We start from the raw sequence: 23,690 nt of genomic DNA on the forward strand, positions 1-23,690 counted from the left end.
GTTGGGAGCACGGCGGGGGTGTCAGTGCTGATGTCCCCTGAGGGGATGCTGATGACAGCGATTGCAGTTCCAGGCTGGGAGGGTCCGGGAGAGAGGAATTGGTGAGTGAGGGGGCAGAGGCAGACCTGGACTGGTGGAATTTAGGGTGCGGGCCGGCTCACACAGCGGGGTCGAGCGCATGGAGGGTGGAGGGGGTTGGGGCAGATGGGGACCTGAGAGAGGGGGTTTGGGTAGGGCGCAGGGGGAGCAGGGGGGTGGGGGGATCAGTGCGGCAGGAGTTGGACTCATTGGTTTGGAGTGAGGGGGAAGGGGAGGGAGGCTGTTGGGGGAAAGGGGGGTGGGGTTGTTGGGGTCCTGGTGGAGAGTGGGGGAGGTGGCGGGATGCCCTGGCACGTCAAGGGGGGTATTCAGCGGCATGGGGGATGGGGCAGGAGACATGTGGGTGGTAGCAGGGGGTTCTGTAGGGCCATGGAGTCGTGTTAACCCCGGCATGCTGGACTCCACCTATTTCTTCCCACAGCAACGGATGGCGAGGTGCTCAGGAGAGCAGTATGCGGCTCCAACCTGCCGAGAGGATGGGCCTGCTCTGCTTTATGTGGGCGCTCGCACTCCCATGAGGGACCGGGCAATAGAGCCCTACGAGCGGCGGGGTGGTAGGTCTCCGCCAGCCCCACCCGAAGGGTCAAAACGGCCGCCGGAGGATGGGGGCGAAGGTCCGTCAGTGCTGATCAGGACCCCGAGATAGAACCAGAGGGGAGGAGAAGGGAGAGTGTGGACTTGGGTAAATTGTTGCGTAACTGCAGGGAGAAGGCGGGGCGTAGTCGGTTGGAGCTCATGATGGGCGGCCGTTGGCGTGATGTGGATCTGGAGGAGTTTCAGCTGGATTATGGTGAAGACAATGCAGAGGAAGGAGAGATTCGGGAGGGGAGCGGGCGGGATGGGGGGACAGAGTAATGCTGTTCCTAGTGTGTTACAGGCCCCGAGGAGGAGCAGATCGGAGAGATTGGCAGGCTTTTCTCAAGAGTTTCAATGGTGTGCCCATGGCGCCCCCGGATGTCGGATGTGGCGGGGGTAGGCGGTTTTGGTTTGTATTGGCAGGGGCGGTGATGTGCGGAGGAATGGCCGCCACATTGGCCAGGCGGGGGACGGAGCATTGCTTTCTTGGAGCTCTACCCACTAGTGGTGGCAGTGACGGTGTGGGCGCAGGAGTTGGAGCATAAGCGGGTGATTTTCAAGATGGACAACATGGAGGTAGTACAGGTCGTTAACAAACAGTCCACCAGGGACCCGCAGGTGCTTAAGTTGATGAGGGTGTTTATTATGAGGTGTTTGGAGCATGATATTTTGTTTCAAGCTCGCCTGTTCCTGAGGTGGACAATGACATTGCAGATGCTTTGTCTCGTTCACAGTGGCAGAGGTTCCATGTGCTAGCCTCGAAGGCTGACGAACACAAGACGCTGGTGCCGCTGGGCCTGTGGCATGTGGGAAAAACCGGGTCGTACAGCTGGTAAGAGCGTCTGTGGCGGTTTCTACCTGGAGAGCGTACGAACAGGCATGGCGGGAATTCCGGGATGGTGGGGCGGTGCGGCAGGTTGATCGCTGGCAGCGGTGCGAGCAGGTGGTGCAGTTTATGCTGCGAATGATGGACAAAGTGATGTCAAAGGTGACGATTGCTGGTAAATTGCTCACTGTCACCTTCATGGGGAAGTTGTGGTGGGGATATGCACCGTCTGCGGGGAACTGGGTGCGCGTTTGTTGGAAGGTTGGGCATGGGAGAAGGGTGCCAGAGTATGTCACCGCCGGCCCATTACTGTGTGTCTACTCGGCACATTGATTTGGTTTTTGCCGTCCATCTGCCACAATCGGGAGGAGATTGTGCAGTTTTCCATGCTCATGTCATGGATGTATTTTGGGGCGTTCCGAGTCTCCGAGCTGATGGGGATCCGGGGGGCCGGATCCTTTGGGGGGACGTAGAACTGAGGACCCGGGAGGTGGCGGTGAGATGGAGGCCTTCTTAGACCGACCAACGGGGGTGGGGACGTGGATCGTGCTGGGTCCGGTGGAGTCAGAGGCGGTGTGCCTGGAAGTGTGGGGTAGGTTGTTGGCGTCTGAGTGGAAAATGGGGTCAGGCGAAGTTTTCTGTCGGGGTGACCATAGCAGGCGTCTCAGTTGTTAGGGGTACTGCGGCACGCCCTACGCACCATGGGTGAGGACCCGAGGGTTTTTGGGACACTCTTGTTCCGCATTGGGGCGGCGACTGATGCAGCACGACAGGGTTGGGGGGGAGGAACTCATGCGCTTCGGACGTTGGAAGTCAGACTGCTATAAGACGTATATTAGGCTGCGGGGAGTGGGGTGGGAGGACCGCGCTTGATGACATTTTTTTCTTGTGGCTGACATATGTGTCTTTATAGGTGCAGTGGCGGGCCGGAGGAGGCTGTCCTGTCCATCCTCATTGTGGGTCATTCCTTCGTGAAAAGGGTGGAACGTGCAGAATGGAAAAAGGAACGGAGTTTGAATCTTGGATTGGACCCAGGTTTGTTTGTTTGTCAGTGGCAGGGGAAAGGGGGTATGCGGTGGCATGAGCTGTTGCCAGCGTTGAGTAAGGTGGTCAAGAGGGGAGTGTGTCCGTATGTACTGATTATACACCTAGGGGAGAATGATTTGGTACAGTGCAAGGGTCTGGCTTTAGTCAAGCAAATGAAGGGGGATTTGTTGGAAGTGCAGCGCAGTGGTCAGGCTGCTATGTTATATGGTCAGAATTGGTATCGAGACGGATATGGAGAGGAGCGGAACAGCCAGCGGCTATAGATAGGGCACGCAGGAAAATTACCAGGGAGATGAGGTGCTTTTGCAAGATGGAAGGTCTGGGTAGGATGGAACATCCAGAATCACGCTATGGGCAGTGTACTTTTTTCGGGAAGACAGAGTTCACCTATCTTGGTATGGGATGAAGTTGTACATTGTGCAATCGAAAGAGGCGCTAGATAGGGCCATAGGAGTGTGCCGATACCCTAGGAGACAGGATGTCTAGGGGGGGGGGGGGTCGAAAGCTGTTAGGATTACTTTCGAGAGGCGTGTTTTTTCCTAAAAGTGTAGGGGGGAGTTATGAGGTCTGGGTTTACAGTTGGTTAGATATAGGAAGTTAGATAGTTAGGTAGGTAGGAAAGTTAGAAATTGCAAGTTGGTGTTTATAACTGTTGCAGGGGGGATCCATTTTAGGGGTGGGGGAGCGGGGTATGTTAGGAAGTATATATTTAGTGAGGCTTAGTTTTGTTCGGCACAGGCCAAGGGTATGTATTTGTAAGATGCACCTGTTTCCAATAAAGCGTCTTTTGGAAAACCACAAACTAGCTGATCTGTGGTATGTCTGCCCCTCCCCACCCCAGTATGGGCCCAATAGGGCCTTGGGAGGGGCGGCGACCAGTGGGAGCCATGTCCCTCCTGGGGGATTTTGGCCCGGGGGAGCGGTGGCCCAGCACCTCAGTGGGCTAGTTGGGTTTGTGGGCTCCTTTTTGGGCTGGTTGGGCTGGTCCTGGGCTACCTTTGGGCTAGTGGCATATTTAGCCAGACATTTTGGGAAACTACCCACCATTTTGGTGGTAGTGACCGAGCAGTCGGCTGTAGGTGTCCTGGGGATTTATTCGGTTTCCCGCCCTCCCGCCCTTTTTTTCTTTCTAATGGGGGGGTGGTTATGGGGTTGTAGGATTTGTGTATGATGGTTTTTTTTATGAGGTGGTCTTGTTGGGACCAGGTGCATCGGGGGGTTCTATTGCATGGGGTTTTCGTCGCTGGAACAGGTGCTGGTGTGTTTTTTCGGTAGTCCTTTGTGTTGGGTATTTTTTCTTAAAAGAGCAGGGAGAGTTAGGAGGTCTGGGTTTACAGTTGGTTAGATATAAGAAGTTAGATAGTTAGGTAGGTAGGAAAGTTGGAAAATGCAAGTTGGTGTTTATAACTGTTGCAGGGGGATCCATTTTAGGTGTGGGGGAGCGGGGTATGTTCGGAAGTATATATTTAGTGAGGCTTAGTTTTGTTCGGCACAGGCCAAGGGTATGTATTTGTAAGGTGCACCTGTTTCCAATAAAGCGGCCTTTTGCACACCAACAAGCTGGTCTGTGGTATGTCTGCCCCTCCCCACCCCAATATGGGCCCAAACCACACAACCTGGTGAATTATAAATTAAGTTGCATGCTTCCAAAACCAACAATTTCGTTGCTAGAGCTCATCTCTTTTCTAGTGGGCCATTCACAAGAGATTATGGATAGTGTACTGTATTAAATGTCACTTTTATCACAAAAGTTAGTATTTGAATGGACAATCAGCTTATTGGGCATACATGTTTGCACTTTGTTTGTTTATTATAGGCACCTATGTGTGAAATAATGTTAGGACATTTCATGTGATTATGGTGAGGGTAGGGTTTCATGTTAAAGTAGAACCTTACCATTGTAATTCCAAGACTTTTCAGATTTTGGGTTATAATCATTATTAACATACAATGAATGTTAACTACAGCCCAATTTTAGTGTTTTATTACAGTTACTTTGTATTGATAAACGTGAGGCTGATATAATATTAAAAAGAGATGTAGAGTTGCTAATAGAACATGTTAGTTTAGTAAGAAGTACATTTAGGTCAATTTCTTTGGCAGTTTTGATCTTTGCGAACATCATATTGGGATACATATGATCCTGAATACCAATTGATATTTCCCTCTTGCAGCGCTGACTTTGAGAATGTATTTTGTTATATGTTTGTGAACATCTGCTTTTGTTTGTTATTTTAACCCAATATAATTTGTTACCTATATTAACCCTTTAAGTGTGCCCGTCGGCCAATGGCCGTCATGAGCACTACCTCAGTAGTGCTGCACAAGTTTGTTGGCCGCCGCCGCCCTCCCACTCAATAAAATGCACGCACGGCGCTGAATTGCTGCAGCGCTTAAGGAGTTAAATATGTGGTATGTCTTTCAGTCATGTGGCTGATATCATATGTTTGCCAATGTGGTACTGACTTGCAGATTGAGCTGGCACCATGTAGAGATACAGCACCTCCTTAGTGAAATAATACCTTCAAATGTGTGATTGAGATGTACATATTCCAGGTACCAGTAGATTCGGAAGGATAGACTTTGCACATGTTATGCTTCAATCATGCATATAGAACGTCAGTTGTGGTTCCATATAGGTAAATAGCGAAGAGTATATGTGAGATGTACAGTGATACATGTGTAATCTAGTCCTAAACACCTAATGTACATCATATTGCATGTAGCACCAAACTATTGTGATGAGTGGTGTGGGACCCATCCATTGCCAGCTCTATGTAGGTGTTCAGTACATCGCTAGTAGCTCCATAGAGGTGGATCAAGCTTGGTTTGCTTCGTCATTAGGGAATATCTTGACGCATATCTAATGGGCAAATAATGTATTTTCGAAAACATGCTATTCCATGTAATGCTAATTAACGTCAGGGTAGTATAGTGGAGGCGTGTGCTTTACCCAGGCCGAGCTCAAAGTATGTGTACAGCATCTAGTCTGTGTCTCCAAGTATGCATGGAGCACTACAGACATGTTTCTTGGCCTATCAAATCAGAGGGTTTTAGCGATCCAGAACCTATGAGGAAGGGCTTTGATACATAAATGCCATAGTGCCTTATAAATATTTTTAACTAAATAAAAATCAAGACAGCACCATCTGGTAGCATCTGTCTTCACCCACCCTTAAGTTTGTGGGTGGTTTTATTTCTTACTGTTCATGACTAGTGACCAGTAATGTTTGCAAATACTGATGTCAACAGTAAACAAACGTGTATCCACTGAATCAATGCATGTCACTGCCTTTTATTGTTCGTGAAGGGCTATGTGGTATTATTGAATCTTTTTGGGCATGTACACTAGGTGCTCATTATTTGTCTGATAACTCAAAACCAGCTGAACAAAAAGTACACTGGCCCCTGTAACCAGGAGCCACATCATGAGACCATGAACACTGAACACATTTTGTGATTTTTGTTCATCTTGTGTATCAGGTACTTCAGCCCCAGTGTGCACATGGTACAGAAAGTGGATTTTGACCATGCCCTGTCACCAGCACTGCAATCCTGAGCATCCATTGTCTGTGGTTATGCCTGTCACTTGTACTCTTGTCAACAGTACCTTCCTGGACGTGCTGCTGCTACACCCAGCAGGCACTCGCCATATGTTGTGGTATAAAGTAATACACATTCACACAGTGCACCATTTCATACCATGGTCCAGGCCCCTAGCCTCCAAGTGGGACCCTTACCCATTTCCTAACATTCCTGAACTCACTCCCCACTCAACACAGCTTGCCGCTATGACCAATGGGATCTGGCCACAGTTCCCTCTCGAAAAAAAGGCCTAAACTTCTGTCCTAACCTTCTGCCATGCTTTATGCCTGCAGTACACATTGGATACGGACTTCAGACAGCATTTTTTCAGTCTTTCTTGCCAAGAATGCCTTAAACGTGAACTTCTATGGAAAATACAACTACCATCTATTTATACCAAACTGCACATTCGGTTCCAGAATTAAAAATAGGAATGTTTGTCTAACAGTGCAGAGCTGCGGTTTAGGTGCGGGTCTATGTCAGCTCTAGGGTTAATAGGATAGGGGAGACGGATGCCTATACGGTCCCTCTATGGCCCAGACTCAGAGGTTTAGCGTTGGGTTAATGTTATTTATGAAATACTAACCCACCTCTAAACCTATTTGGGGATCAATAAACCAATGTTAATTGGTCCTAGAGTTTGTTTGTATAGAAAAGTAACGTAAAACTGCTCAAAACGCTGCTTTGCATTACTTTGCATCAAGGGGGCGTTACAGGGATGGTGCATGGGCTTTCCCATGCAACCGCACCTGCTTTTTGATGCTAAACCCTATCTACCAACATCATTGGACAGGGTTTAGTGTTATAAATTACCGCTGCGGTAAAGCAGGTGTTAAAAGTGGGGCTTTATATTTTCATTTCTCCATTATTTTCTGACTTTGCAAGTGTGCTGTACTGTGCAGTACACATAAAAAGTAGGAATAGTTTTGAAGTCGTTCTAGGCATAGCCTTCCTGTACAAAAACGATGCTAAACTCCGGCACCACCCTAGTACTGTGGTGATAAGGTATATGCCTAGCACACAGCAGTTGAAACCAGCGCTGGTGCTAGGGAGAGAGGAGGAGAGTGCCATATCTCTGTGAATACAATGCTCTCCTGCTCTCGAGGAGCGCAGCCTTTTTGGGGGCTTTTCTGCGTTCCGTCATAGTTTTCAGAATCTGGGCCCATGTCTATAAGGGTATGAAAACATTTGCATACACGTTTTCAAAACAAATGCTTAATTTAATGAGTCAGCAACCAAATATGTATTATTCCCTGGAAAGAAAGACATTTTAATTTCTCTGGAAATTGTGTGCCACAGTTTTTCCATATGATGAGGTTCCCCCATTTATACAACTAGTCTCACAGAATACTCTTTTGGCAACTATTTCCGGAGAATGGCACTTGGACTTTTTTCACAACAAAGCATATTGTAAAACTTGATTAGAATTTTATTTTCTAAATTGATTCGCAAGCAAAACACTATGATGTGCAATAATTCTACTTTTTTTTATTTTGTCAGTAGCCGTTGAATGGAATTGCCTCAAACACAATCTGAAAAAAGTTTTGTCTGGTTCAAGTTTGTTGCGAATCTGTTCTTTTTTTTTTTACTGTAACAGGAAGCAAAAACTTCCATGGAAATTTGAATGAAAAATCGATCTTTTTGGAACCCCTACAAATACTAACACACAAAACATTTGCATGAAATATTCCGGCATGTAATCTACTTTCATGTACATATTTATGGAGAGTATTGTGTAGATTAGTTAAACAGGGCATCGGCTATTAGCAGTTAGGAAAAGGTTTTTCTTCAGGCATGTAAATCTGTATTTGTAAAGTGCAAACTACTCATCCTTACGTGTCTAAAGGCGCTGCGGGCGTCGTAGAAATTAAGTGAGCTATTACCCAGAGTCGCATGGTGCGGAGCTGAGCTGCCGCCCGAGCCAGGGATGAAACCGTGAACCCTGTGCTCTGAAGTCTGAAGTCAGCTGTCCTGGCCGCTGCACCACAGGCATAACCAAACCAATCATATACAAAGTTGATATTGCCTTGTTTGCTGAATAAATAACACATAAGCAGCTTGAGCATGACCCCATATAGCATCTGATTAGTTGGTGGGGCCCCATAAATCATAGGCACTATTGTTCCCAAGTGTGCCTTCTAACTGCTGCTCTGATTAAAGGCTGGCATTCCTTCTAAGATTTCTCTTCAACCAAGAGGTTCGACACCTACCTCCAAGTGTCGCAGTGCTCCTTCTGTGCCTTGTTGTGTTGTCTTGAATGCCCTTCATGGAGTAGTTTGAGTAGTTTAGGGAGCTATTCCTGTACCCAGGAAATAGGGTCCCAATGTGCGACAAACAGACACACACCCAGAGGCTGCTCCTTGTCTGGGTCTCCAGGGCAAAGCCCCAATGCCTCCTGTGAGGTCACACATTTTGCTCCCTATCTCTCATCTTGACACAGCACATTAGGGGCAGTAGCACCTGGGCCTAGATTCAGGGAGTGTGACTGGGTCAGTGTATGTAAGTATGTTTTTAATTGGGAATGCAAAATAACAAGTGTGAGTACATTTGTGTGTGTGTAACAGTGAGCAGGTGTGAGTAGGAGTGACAATGAGTAAGTGAGAGAATGTGAGTTAGAGTGACTGAGGCGGAAGAGAGTAAATGGGAGAGCGAGTGAGTATGAGTGTGGCAAATTTTGAAACAAATGTGGATTCCAGACAGGTATTACATCTTTCAAAGATGATGAGCTGCCACTGCACTCACCAGCGAAACTTGAAATCTTTGCTTGCTCTTCTCTTAAATGTGAACTTCTACACATTTGAAAACGACTTTGCAGAAAGAAAATTAAACATCGATTACCATCAGTGAATGGCAGATGAATAAAATAAAAAAGGAGCATGAGGCAGTGATATGGGGAACACAGCGTGCAGTAAGCGGGCAGAGAAATCTCATCAACAGACCTGTTAGATTTGCTGGGGATGGTTTTCGCAGATGATCTTCTTGTGCCACTGCCTCCGGAATCCCTGCAAGACAAAGGGAACCTTATTACTAAAAAAAGCATGGCTTTCCCATTCCAAACGTTTCACTTGTCTCTGGATTCCCGGTGCTGAACAATTCTAGAAGCATACATGCATTGAAAGAGACCTGGAGACCTAGAAAGCCAAAATAAATATAACAACTCAGTTTTATCAATAAATCTCATCTGAGCAAAGGAGAACATTGATAAATGTATACCTTAATTAAGCTAACAAAATCATTATGTGCAATCCTAAGTGATGGAAAGTCTTTACGCCTTGAAAGTGAGGCTGTGGGGGAAAGCTGCACAACTTTTTATTGTGCAACTTTTTATTATGTTTTTTCCGAACCCATAAAATTATATTAAGGAATTCCAGACAACCAGAACTGTTTTAAAGTTAGCTGTTAAGTCACATTCTCTTTTCATCCCACACAGCGAATGTGAATGCATTGCTCATTGAAAAAAAGAACTCATCAATGTATAAAGACCGTTCAATTTTCATTCATATATATATATATATATATATATATATATATATATATATATATAAGCATCCTGTTGTGAAGTCCTTTCGTGGAAAAGCTATACACAGAGCTGACTGAAACAAGTAGAACAAGTGGGGCAGGGGAGGGGATAAAGGGGCTAGAGGACCTCCACCATCAAGAGGCCAGATAAGGGCAGCTCTGTACTAGAGCATTTTTTCAGGACCCTCCCACACCATACAAGGTCCAAGGAGTGCAATACTGAAAGGTAACGTCAAGTCAGAAAAGCCAAAACTACCTTTTGCAATGCAATTGGTCTCACATTTTTGAGAGTTTGAGATATTGGCCTTGTAAATGACAACGACTTTTACCTATGTGTTATGGTTTTAAATGCAGTGAATGTATGAACAGAGACACTGCTGCAGCACTATCTAGGGGACTAAGAATGAGGAATTACCACTGGAGCACTGCCTGCACTGCCTAGAGGACATAGAATGGGGGAGTTATTGACGGGGCCATAGAAGCAGCTAGAAGCACTGTATAGAGGACTTAGAATGAGGAATTACCACTGTGAACAGACATGCAGCTGCAGCACTGTCTAGAGGACGTAGAAAGGAGAAGTTACCGACCAGACCAGAGAATCAGTTGCAGCACTGGCTAGAGGACATACGAATGAGGAATTAGCACTGGGAACAGAGACACAGCCCATTACAGTACGACAATACTGTTGAAATAAATTATACAGCCAAGCGGATTGCACATTTAAAGCAAAGTAACCTCAAAAAAGGATAAGTAGGGAAACTGAAAAGTAAAGCAATAAAAAAAACACTGATGAGTTCGGACTCTGTTGCAGTGCGGTTTTAATGAGGAATTTTTAACTGTGGTTAAGGCAGAAGCTGTATTTGCACAATTTAGATAAAGGAAATAAAGCCTTATATCCTTGCTGCCCAACTGGGGGAAATTCATTAGAAAAACGCAGTGATTGAACAGGAAGCAAGTTTTTAAACAAACAAAGATATCAAAAAAGCTTGGATGCAGGGGAAAAAAATCTAAGAAAGAACGTGCCATGGAAAAAAAAGAAAACACGATCTTAAATTTGAATTTTTCACGAGATTAATGCAGATTTTTTTTATGCAAGCAATTTGCAACACTTTCTAAAGAATATTCTATAGGGAGAGAAAACGAATATTCGAAAAAGAAAATGGTGCATTTATTTAAAAATGCACACATATACTTACAATATTTTTTTCTCTGATCCCACAACATACAATATTCACTCTCAAAAGCTCCAGTGTTTTGATGCAGAGATTACGTGTGGCTAGGAGGGAGCTAATGTCCTCTTCCCAAAGTCATTTTTAAATTCCCAGAGTGTTGAATCAGCTCAATCCGGTTAATACAAAAGCTACTGAGAGTCTTAAACTGTCCACTATGCTCCTGCCTGACCCTAATCTGGAGACGATTCTTCAAAAACAAACAGGCTGTTCGAGAGTTCAAACGGGCACATTCGAAGAGCTGTACATCGGTTTTCCTCTCAACAAAAAACACGAATGTGAATAGTTTAAATGGTGCATACCAAAAACTGAGTTTTCACTTAGCTCTTTAATAATAGTGTCATAACTCCAAATACATTATTATAAATTATTGCTTTCATAAGGGTGAAATCTGAGTCTACTCCCACTGGAATGTAACCTCTAGCACTGCATTTCTCAAACTCTTCACCAGGGGATGCATTCTGAACTACCTAAGTGGCAGTGTAGGAATAGGACCAGTACATTTCGTTGGCTAAGGACAAGTGTAGGTGCTACCTTTACTCCTGACGGTGTTAATTTTCAATTTAGTTTACTGGCATTATATATGTTTAATAATGCAAACCTGTAAAACGAAAGTGCTTCCACAAACTATGGACAAATTAGGACTTCAAATGATCCATTTAGATTGCAGTTCCGAATAAAAATACACATGAAGAACAATACCAGGCATAAGTATTTCAACGCCTAGAAAACAAGGGCAATTTCTGTTCTTTGCCTGATAAACAGTTGACCTGCCTCAGGGAGCTGCTAGTAAACACTGCTCAGTGGATTAGCATTTACCTGCTGCAGAAAACCCATATACCAATGATGTACTATGTATAAAAAATCTATAAAAAGAAAATAAATAAAAAGAAAATTAAAAAAATGCGATGCAAGGCGCACAACAAAATTCGTTTTATTTATTTAATTTAATAACTTACCTCCAATCATCCATGTTCCTGTGTTTACTACCCCCTGCCCTGCCTTCCGCCCCACGGAACTACCTCCACGGTCCGCAACTGGTTATAACATTCTAGCATACCATGTGATGCTGGGACTTAGATGCACATGCCTATGCATTATGCATACCCCAGTGTTTATCCATGGCATACAGTATCTCCAGAGTGAGAGGCCCACAGATGGTAGAAGAGAGACTCACTAAGGCTGGGTTTCACCAATCCAGATACGTGATAGGAGCTTTAGAAATTATACAGATCCCTGCCACCCTAAATCAGCTCCCTCGTGTGCCACAGGCATGAGGTAATGGAAGACCATCTTGGTTCTGAATTCATTCTAATTTAAAGTGACCAAGGTTTATTTACACACTATCTTGTACTAGTTCTAGTAAAAAATAAGTAGTCACAGATACCCTGAAAAAAAATCTTAATATGAGTTAGAACATACGTACTGATGTTAGAATGTTTTCCTTCTGGCTACGTGCACACTGTTCTCATCATGGTTGTAAGGAAGTACTATTTTAAACACCGTACAATGTGTAAGAGAATCTGAGTTCATACTTCAGTGAACAAGAGGTATTAGATGGGGAGCTGCTGTACTGTTGGTGTCTCCTAAGGGTCAACAAAGGTCCTGCCTCCTATAGGTTATGTATTGAACCCCTAGGTGAATAGTTAGCTCTCTTTGACCTCTCCTACCACCAATATGTAAATGGCTTGCATATATTTGTAATGGTCAATAGCAGAACATAAATCAACAACCTAAAGAAATACCACTTCAAAATACATGACAGCAAACTAAACCTAGATGTTTAGACTTTTATTTCCAAATAGGATCTCAAATAAGTGATACAGGCACTGGCAGTTACTAGACTAGAATATTGGCTGTCCATCCTCAGTAGCCTTCCTGCTCTCTGACTAGCCCCATTAAAAGAAGTGCCAGTAACTAAACGAATAGTTGTATGTCAGAATACCATTAACAAAAATATTGGCAGACATTATTATCATGTCCTAAACATTGTTTACATAACTATCACACCATGTGTACTGTTTTTTATTATTAACTTCAATGAGGCGATAATGTTTTTAACTATATTTAGAAAACAATACTTTTGCCAGATGATACTACGACACAGTCCCAGTCTGATACCAGAATGGGCAAAGACACAAAGAAATCAAATCCCAAAATATCTGCTCCTATTGAACACAAGTGGCTTCTGCCCAAAGCTTCCTGTACGTAGCATTATCTACAAAGCCCTGAAAGTAAACACCTCTATTATAAGAGAAACAATTAATATTATCAGACAGATACTAACCATACACTATTACGGCACCAGTCATTTGCCATCAGAAATAATTCAGTCAACAAAGTCTACACAAAAAAACGGTAGTTCTCTATTTTTGCTGTAAAGGTCTGAAACGGCTTCCTTGAAGTGCTAGACAGTTGATATTTTTCACATCCTTCAAAAACTGTCTTCAAAACCACCTACTCTTGAAACGTATGACCTCATTCTGATAAACTAATACAACAAAGTGCAAAGTAGTGGGCCGGAGATCTGACCGCACTTCCCCCGTGTTCCAACAAGAGTGAATGCAAGCAATTTAATTCATGTCCATGTGCACTCACTATAAGCGCCTTCTGCTTAGGTGATACTCTTTAGTCAAAACCGTATAGTGATACAAAAAGAGGTGCCCCACAATTAATAATTTCACAAGAAAAGTCCCATTCAAATTTCACAATGTTCCTGTTACATTTCCAAGAACCTCTTCCTCTGAATTCCGTAAAGTATTTTTCCTACTGTTCCAATATCTCTGGAAGTCAGCCTGAACTCTTGAAACTCTTGTTGCCTCACCTACGGGGCTTCTCAGGGTTAGGGGCCAGAGTACCTCCAGAAGAAACTGGAAAAATATGTCCCCTCACGTTCTCTGAGGTCTGGCACCCAGCAGCTACTACTAGTGCCCCGCATCAGACTTCGTAGATTCGGAGGTATGGCATTCTCATACCTCGCACCCAAATACCGGAACAGTCTACCGCTATCCTTGCGAGAAACTCCCTCCTACCTGATGTTCAGAAAACATCTAAAGGCACTTCTGTTTTAATCTTTTCCCTATCTTTCTGTGCTACCTGCTTATCGGGATGTTTTCAGAGTAAAGCGCCGAGATGCCCCCAGGTGATTCGAGCGCTATATAAACAAAAAAAAAAAAACGGCCTGGGGATAATCTGCATAGTTCTCGACTGTTCTCTTGAGTACCAACAAGTAAACCTAAACAAAAATGCTTTGAAGTTTTTGGACCACAGGTAGCACACATATAGAGAAGCCTCCAACCTTATTAGTAGCTTGTTTGTGTCTTACTGTGTGTTTCCAGAAAGCGGCCAATGGTGCCATTTCCGTCCCTTCAATTGCATTTTTGCTTCATAAAAGATGCACCTGAAAGGAGTGGGCGGACAGGGCAAAATGCACGGGCAGTGAGGCTTCAATTCTAAGTACCACCCAGATTAACAAACATTTTGCGCTGGGTCTGCTTCATAATAGTCATGCAAACCTACGCAAAATGTTCTTTTTTTAAATTGACTTGTCTATGCGCTGAAAAATTCCCTCAAAGTAACACAACGCAGTGCTTAGTGCTGCTCTGCGTTACTCAGTGTCAAGGGAACATTCCACCAGTGGTACATGGATTTTCCCATGCAACCACCCATGCTTTCTGGCTCAAACGGTGTGAAGTAGGTTTTAAAAATAAGAAATGATTTTATTTCTCCTAGCTTTTCCCACCTCACATGTGTGCTACATTGTACAGTACACATTGAAAGTGGGAACAGCATTAAAGTTAGTCCAAGCACAGTGTTTTGTACTGGAAGGGGACCTTTTCAGTACAAAACCTAAGCAAGAATCACACAAATAACCTTGCACTATGGTGGGAAGGTGTGTTTGTGCCGCTCAGTTGTCTGATTGTGCACCAGCGCTAAGTAGAGAGCATGATAGTGCCATACATTTCTCATTAGAAATGGCACTTTCCTGCTCTCTCCTTGTCACGCAACTCAGCAATGCAACTTTGGCTGTTCAGATGCATTGAACAGCACTGTTGATAATCTTGGCCTGAGTTTGAAATGTTTTGAAAACAACTTTAAATACCACTGGGGTCAAATATTATCAATTTTCATTTGGGTCTTACATAAGATGTAGAAACAAACTAATTTTCCAATCATCACAAACAATTGAGTAACTGTACAATTCTCCAGTGCTCTCATACAAGGTGTGGAACTTTTCAGACAAGCAGAGGCTGGAGAGGGAGGAGCCACATAGATCAATGACCAAAGGGGACAGGCTGAAAGTAGTGTGTGATTGTGTGTGTGTATTGACGACCCGAGCTCTGGAAGATAACTAAAGCTGGCTATTGGAAGATGTTGGACTTGGCCCTGTTTGCAAGGTCATCCCCAGACATTTTGCCTACACCCTCCTTTTATCTAAATCCGATTCTGCTGGCTCTTAGGACTCCGCGCAATTTGCCACTGCTAACCAATGCTAAAGGCTTCTGCTTTCTCCTTTAAACATGGTACAATTAGCTGACCCAATTGGCCTATTTAATTTACTTGTAAGTCCCAAGTAAAGTGGTGCTCCATGTACGTAGGGCCTGTTAATTAAATGTTACTATTGGGCCTTCAGCACTGATTGTGCAACCCACTTAAGTAGACCTTTATGATTTTTGCGAATTATGTATTTGTTGTATATACCTGCATGATTTACTGAGTTAAGTCAAATAAAGTGAATAAAGTCCTGGCAAGAGAAACCTATTGCCAGGCACAAACCACCCTTTTGAATACATACAGGTCACCTCTATGGCAGAGTGCAGTGTATTTAAAAAGTTGGACATATACTCTCTCAAATTCATTTTCCACTACTGTGAGGCATACCTAGCCAATGGGATAACATGGGGTTACCTTATTATATTTTATAAGTGATATCCTCCAATTGGGAGCAGGTAGATGGATCGAGTTTGGTTTCTAAAGAATTCTAATAAAAGCACTCGCTAATGGTAAAGTTGGGATTCTTAATCACAGTTCTGAAAAAGACACTTTTAGTATGTTAAACGAACAACTGATGGACAGAATGGAGAACAATGTCATACGTTCACCCCAGTACAGAGATCTGGGCCTAAACACATCGTTTTTTTGCTCACCATGCCATTCCAGTTTGAACCCAGCCACATGCAAACCAGTCTTGACCCTGTGCCCAATGGGAACAGTCTAGCCTGAACTGCCAGGCCAGGTCTGCCCTGGACTGGAAACAAGCACCCTAGGATCGGTTTCGGGGTTTCACCCCTCATCAGGCAGGATAGCGTGACTCTAGTGGCATGGAGAGCATGGGACCCACGTCTGGGCACACCCGCCCACTCGGGGTGACAAATGCAAAAAGAACAATTGATGGACAGAATGCAAAACAATGTCATACATTCATGCCAGTACAGATATCTGGGCCTGAATCCATCATTGGTTTTCTCACCATGCCATTCCAATTTGAACCCTGCCATATGCAAATCAGTCTTGACACTGTGCCAAATGGGAACAATCCAGCCCAGACTGCCATACAACTTGGCTAAAAGACATTGTCGAAGCCAATAGCTCTTGCATATGCGGACACCAGTAGTGGTGTGCCAACTGAGTGGTGGGGTGCTTGGAAGGATGGCTGAAGAAAACACAAAAAATAAAAAACAAAACTTACTTGCCGCATCACAGCCCGCCGAAACGCCGCTTCTCTGTTTCTTCCTCGCTGCAGCACAGGCTCCCAGCTGCCCCTGTGGCTCATCCTGATGTTGCTCTCATGCATGAGAGCAGCCTCAGGATTGGCCTGAGCGCTAATGATTTGCACTCCTAGGGAGACCGGGAGCCTGTGCTTTGTTTTCTCCAAAACGGCAGTGCAGATGGGTTTGAGACAGCTTTAGTGCGCATGTGAGTTTGACAGTCCTGAGACATCCAACCAAACCCACATGGGCACTGATAGCAGTGCTGCTCGGCACTCCTCTCCTGACTTTCCCCAAAGATGCATTCAATGGAAGAAAAATAAATGATAATAAACACGTTTTATTGTCGTTTTATTTTTCAAATATTGAGACTGGGCGGGGGTCAACACTCCTCCATCAGAGCGGAGGAGCTGCCAATGCCGGAATTATCGGCTCTACCAAATGCTTGTCTTTTTAGTTTAAGTAAACTGCTCAACATTTCAGCAATGGAGCTGTCCCCTGCCCATATGAACGAGGCCTTGATCGGTGATAGCGCCCTGCACGGCAAGGTCACCACTAGTTCTCAGCCTGTCATTTTTAATTACTGATATGTGTTATTAACTGCTGCTATTTACAGTTTGTTTTTAAAAACGTGAAGACAGATTGTTTATAAAACGTGAAGAGCATTCTTCTTTTATACTTACTTCTGCTTTTGCGCTTTCCACCGCTGCTTGAGTGGAGGGACGTGGCTCCGCCCTCTTTCCCTTCACTTCCGCTACCGAGGGCATTACATATACAGCATGGGTGCCTGGCCATGCAGCGGACGCACCGCTGATGCACCAAAGGCGTGCCAAAGTCAAGCCTTGTGCTCCCTTCCGCGGCTGGATCACGACCAGCGCCAGCCACGTTGCCCGTCTGTGGAATAACAATGTAATTCATTGGTCTAGATCAGTTCTCTTGGCCCTTAATGTTATTCCCTGCCCCAAGCCCCACGGTTGTGACCCGTCGAAAGGGATACCTTTCCGCTTGTGTGCTGATTGTAACTGGGCACTAGGAGCTCCAGGCACAAGGGATGTTAAAAGGGAACGGAGTGAGTCGATTGAACAGATTAGGGCTTGCCTTATAAACTGTAGGTCCCTATCAAAGTACGTAGAGGATCTGTGCTTGCTACTAGCAGGAAATTAGTATGAGGTCATGTTTTTAATAGAAACATGGCTGAAAGATGATACCCTTGCAGCAGTGGCATTAGCTATGCCTTCTGGATTTAAAATATGCTGCGCAAATAGGGAGGGAGAAAAAAGAGGAGGTGGGGTAGCGATCATCTTAAAGAACGCTTGGGACATAGCTTCTTCAGCACTACTGAATATGGGTATGGTCAATGGCCTCCATTTTTGCATCAAGACTGGTCCTACAACCTTTCTCAGGTCTGCTGACATATAGGCCTTCAGACTGCCTATCCAACATACACCTGGATCTTTGGAACTATATCGCACAGAAATCTCTCTTATCCTCTAATTTTACTGTATTAGGGGATTTTAATTTACATGTAAATGATCCCACTTGCGTTCAGTGGTCTCCTCGCTGGAAGGCGCTAACCTGCCCCAACTTGTAAAGTTCCCCACCCACAAAGCAGGGCACACCCTTGACCTGATATTTTCTAATATCACGTCCTTAACAACGAAAGTGCCAAATCAGGTGGTCTGGGGGGACCATTTCCTTATTCCTTTCTTTTTTAACTTGACAAAACCCGACCTGTCGGAGAGCGCTAGATATTTTCTGAAGAGAAACTGGAAAAGGTTGATGGCTGATTGCTTAGGCCCAGTTCTGCTGGCCAGCCATCCGCCTCTATCTCTAGACCCTAATGCAGATACTTTGGCCCTACATAACTGGATCACCGCCGCAGTAGAATCTACGGCGCAAGCCAGAGTTACTAAATCCATGAGGAAATCGCCTTCAGCTCCAGGGTTCTCCAAGTCGCTTAGGGCAATGAAGAGCACGTTCAAGCACTTGGAACAACAGTGGAGGGTGGATTATGATGCTTCCGCTAAAATTACTTATAGGAAATCCTTGAAGGAAATGCACAAACTCATGAAGGAGGCAAGGAGAGATCACATTGCCAAGTGTATTGATAACTTCGATATACCGGACAAGGCAATTTTCAAGGTGGTAAACTTCTTCCTTAAAACCAGTGAGCTGGTAAATGACCCCCAGCCCTCCCTGGTACTCTGTGAGAAAATGATGGAGGATTTTTAATGATAAATCAGCAAGGTCTACAATTCCTTTTCTGCTATAACTGATACAGTTAAATCTGACGTGAGAGCTCGAAAAGCACCCATGTCTCGCCTCTCTGAATTCACTCCTATCTCTCAGAAAGAAGCACTGGTTGTGATGCAGGGTTGCAAGTCAGGCTCGCTGGAGGACCCGTGCCCTCCTAAACTGTGGAAAGAGCTAACACCTTTCACTAGCGATGTGCTGTCCAAAATATGGTACACCTCCCTTTCCTCTGGCATCTTCCCTGATTTATGGAAGCATGCCCCTCATAAAGAAACCCAATGTGGAATTGAACAATAACAGACCTATCTCTCCGTTGCCAGCCCCAGCAAAAATGCTGGAAAAGGTAGTGCAGCAGCAATTGGCCTACTTCATCGAGAACCACAATGTCCTGCATGACACCCAATCCGGTTTCCGAAATGGGTTCAACACAGAGACAGTATTATTAGAGGTAGCAGACTCAATTAGGATGGCATTGCAATCTCTCTGCAGCATGTGATACTGTTGACCGTTCTATATTGACTCAACGTCTCCTGGACAGAGGGGTTAAAGGCACGGCCATGGCCTGGCTGAAGTCTTTTCTCCAATTGCGTACTCAGACGGTGGCCCTACAACCGTATCAGTCCACCCGCAAGTATTTATGGTGCGGGGTGCCACAGGGGTTGACCCCAAGCCCGCTGCTGTACAACATATATCTGGGTCCTCTATTTACTTTGATAGCCAACCAGGGTGTGAAGGTGATTTCCTACGTTGACGACACCCAGCTGGTTTTCCCTTTTAAGGATCAATACAAGGACTCTTTTAAATGCTTTTAAGGCTGCTTAAAAGTTATTACATGCTGGATGAACAACAATAAACTTAAATTGAATGCCGAATGGTGTTCTTTGGAAAATCCCAGCCCCCGGCCGCAGACCTGTGGTGGCCAGCGGAAATGGGCTCTCCACCCTTGCCAGCTGGCTACGCCAAAAATCAGGGAGTAAAATGGGAGGCTGATTTATCCTTCTCTGCCCAAATTCAGCAGGTAACAGCTGCCTGCTTCAGCAGCCTGAGAAACCTGTGAAAATGTATACACCTGTTGCCTGAGAGCTGTCACCGGATCATTGTCCATGCCACAGTAACTGCCCGCCTGGACTACACGAACGGCCTCTATAGAGGCTTACCGGCTTACCTTGCTAGAAAACTTCAAATGCTCCAAAATGCGGCTGCGAGATTGATCAAACGTGTTCCTTTTCGGCAACACATCTCTCCACATATTAGAGAACTACATTTGCTTCTGGCAGCCAAGAGAATCAAATTTAAGTCCTTAACCCTAGCTTTTTGGGCATTTCATGGAACGCGCCCTAGCTATTTGAAGCAGAGGATAGGTGTCTGCACGCAGACGTGTGTTATGAGATCCAATTCCCAGAAATTCAAATTACTACGCATTACACGAGTGAAGAAAACCCGGTTGTGTGGTAGATCTTTTATGTTTGGAGGGTCCAAATTATGGATCTCTCTCCCTACTTACTTGCTTCAGATTTCTTCTGAAACACAATTTAGGAAGGCAGTAAAAACATGGATTTTTAACCTAGCTTAATCCTATGTGACTTGTTCGCTGCTGTCTCACGCAGCTGTCTCCCGTGTTTCACTTGTCGCTTTAGCGCCGGGACACCTCTTTGGAGGTAGATGTTCGCGCTCAATAAATGGCTGTATTATTATTGTCTTGGTGACTGTAGTGCAAAAGGGGGGGCTCGTTGGAGCTTGAGTATTGGCTGGTTATCCACCAAACATTAGTGAAACTTTCCAGTGAATCACGCCCAGAATGCCGTTGCCACTTCAGGAACTTCACAAAAATATTCCTCCCCACTCCAGTGTCACATGGCAAACCACCACTGGTAAAATTTACTTGTGCGATTCACAAGGTACTTATCCACACATATCTATTATTTGGTGTTACCTTAATATAACACTGACCTGGATTGGTAACCTGTCAGATCGAGTTGCCACTAAATTGCCTATAGCGCTTCCAAGCCTTGTCAGGGTTAGTGAGAGCTAAATCAATGCTATTATTATACAATACATTTGGTTACCAAATATCTCAACCCACGATATACATAAAAGATCTGATGCCTGTATTCTGATATAGGAGCTTGTTAGTATGTACAACGTTTCTGCAGAGTAATTGTGTATTTACAAATAAATGGTTTTTAGATTAGGAAGGGACTAATGGGCGAAGGAGCAACATATATTGTACCAACTGCGGATGAAGCTATGGCATACGAATGTCGTTCTACTGCTTTTAAGCCGTGCTAAGTAGAAACATAAAATTATAATCACTTTAAGTTTTTTGCATATTATGCTTTCTGCTGCTTTGCGGTCCAGTGGGTGGGGGGGCTGCTCTGCTCTTGGAGCAAGGCAGGGGTGGGGAGGAGTGGTTTATCCACTCCTAAGTGCACATGACTGGCCGGCGCTCTTGGGCCGCCCAAAAAAGTCATGCGCACTTTCCCTGTTCTGAACATGCCCAGGCCCCCATTCACTGGCTGTGCGTCCAACCAGGACGCTCAGACCAATCACAATGTTGCACTGCAGCATTGTGAGTGGTCAGGGGAGCCTGGGTGCTTACCAATCACAATGCTGCATTGCAGCGTTGTGATTGGTCAGTGTGGCCTGCTTACTGTTCCTCGAGTACCATGAGGAGAGCAGGAGCAGAGACTCTGGACCCGGCAGTATGGTAGGTTTATTTTTTGTAAAATTTGTTTATAATCGCACCATGCACGACCCCCCCCGACACCCCCCCCTACGCAGCACAACCCCCCCCTGCACAACTCCTCCCCTTGTGGCCACCCATGAGTCATGCTGGCCGCCACTGGAGACGGAGCCAGGTGTTGGTAGTGATGTGGAGCTATGCATACTAAAAACCCTTTGCCGAACAGAAGCTGCATACATGCTCTTTTCAGTCCGTTCTACCAGTAATCATTTCCAGGCAGATTGGCATTTATCAGCTGCAGCTATTGTGGCGTGCCAGAAACAATATCATTACACCAGCACGTCATGTAAAGCTGTCCCCTCTTTCGGCATGCATCTTCCAACAATTCCAGGAGCAGTGCCAAAAACATCTGGCAGTCTTCGAGGGACGTCCCATAAAAATCCTAGGTCTGTGCAAATATTTGCAGCAAGATAAAGTCGTTCAGGAATAGCAAAAAGATGAACAGAAATTCTGTAGTAGTGTCTGTATGTTATTTTTTTATGAAAACTTACTGATGTGTGAGCTGCAGCTAAGGCCTGTCCAGGAACAAAACTGCAACGGATATAAAATGTTTTTTAAAAAGTGCTACACCACAGCCAGCATTGGCTGTGTTATAGCCCTTTTTTTCTGATGGTAGGTGGGGGGCATACTGACAACAGGAAAGTGGGGTGGGAGAGAAGACCAACACAGACAATGGGAGAGTGGGGTGGAAGGTAAGCAACACGAACTATAGGAGGGTGGGAAGTGAGAGGGAAGAAGAGACACAGACAACAGGAGGGCGAGGATGGGAGGAAACAATCAACAGAAACTATAGGGGGCAGGGGTGGGAAGGAAGAAGCAACATAGTCATGGGTTGTGGGAGGGGAAGAAGCAACATGGACAAGGGTGACGGGAGGGGACGAAGTAACACAGACAAGAGGGGATGCCAGGAAATAAGCAACAAGAAGGATAGGGGAAGAAAATAGAAACATTTAATCACATCACATCACGAGCATGAAATGAAACTAATTCAGGAGTTCCAACACTCTACTCCTCATCCCGCCGAAAACCCGTAAGCAAAAAAACGCAGCACGATCCTTCTCAGGAAATGCGCCCAAATTCTGGAACTCCATCTCAGTGCATATCAGGGCTATCCCCTCCTGTCCAAAATTCAAAAGCAGCTCAAAGACCTCTTCCTCAAGAGCACTCTCTCAAATGGATAGAGTGCCACCAAAACTCACGAGCGTGCCACACTTTGGAACAAAGACACTTTGAAACTAAGACCTCTACCTCACTCTTAGCCGACTCCTTCCCATTATCCTCCCGTTTGGAAGGATACGTGGCTTGAAATACTGTGCTCACTATTACAAGACTATGCAACTTCCCAGCCTCTAGCATCATACAACATGCAAAGTCTCCTTCTGCACCTTGAGGCTTCTTGTTTGACTACTGCTATAATACCTGTCTGTTTAATACTGCTTTAGTATGTGTTCTCCTCATTACCAAGTGTTGTAAAGCACTCTGATATCTCCGGGTCTGGCTAGCGCTATATAAAACTCTGAAATAAATAAATAAAATTAAGCTAAAGTATGGACCAGTACTTGGTCCATGCTCCAGATCAGCAATAAAGGAAGGGGAAATTAATCCAACACTTGCTGGCCAATTGGTAGGCAGCAAATTGTTGCTCGAATATTAATTTACTTTTTTTTAAAAACCACAAGAGGCATTTGGCAAAACAGGAGCAGTTGGTTTAATTAACACTTCGGCTGGAGCACAGTTATAGAAACAGGTCTGAGGACTGCCTCAAAGTACAATCAAATACAGCTTATGGGAGTCATAAAGTATTTCCTACAATCGTTTTTCAGTAAAAGAATGCAGGCCTTGTCTGTGAAGTCATAAATAAGGCCTCTGATAACAAAAGCAGGTGGGAATCGACCTTGCGTGGACCAATGGGTGCCAGTGGGTAACGTGGCCAGATGTCCAGCATGAGGGTCACATGATCCCTGTCTGTACTCTGTGTGATGTGTCTTAACTGGCTATGTTTCCCTAGCTTTGAGTGGCATCTGACTTTATGAAGTTTTGGTAATGCGCGCATCCTTCTTGCCAAGTGTGCTTTATTGGGGCCAATCTCTTTGGACCATTGCGTA

The 23,690-nt window shown here is 44.9% G+C and overlaps 1 protein-coding gene across 1 annotated transcript in view; it reads right to left on the reverse strand.

The window, feature by feature from the left end:
• The window catches only part of ST8SIA2 (ST8 alpha-N-acetyl-neuraminide alpha-2,8-sialyltransferase 2), a 389,812-nt gene that overhangs the window by 231,242 nt on the left and 134,880 nt on the right, over nt 1-23,690 (reverse strand). Inside the window, exon 2 of the mRNA XM_086958094.1 lies at nt 9,073-9,135. Coding sequence (XP_086814220.1) covers nt 9,073-9,135 — 63 coding nt within the window. The remainder of the gene's footprint in view (nt 1-9,072; nt 9,136-23,690) is intronic.

The sequence above is a fragment of the Lissotriton vulgaris genome, chromosome 2_1 (assembly GCF_964263255.1).
Source record: "Lissotriton vulgaris chromosome 2_1, aLisVul1.2, whole genome shotgun sequence".
Taxonomy (NCBI): Eukaryota; Metazoa; Chordata; class Amphibia; order Caudata; family Salamandridae; genus Lissotriton; species Lissotriton vulgaris.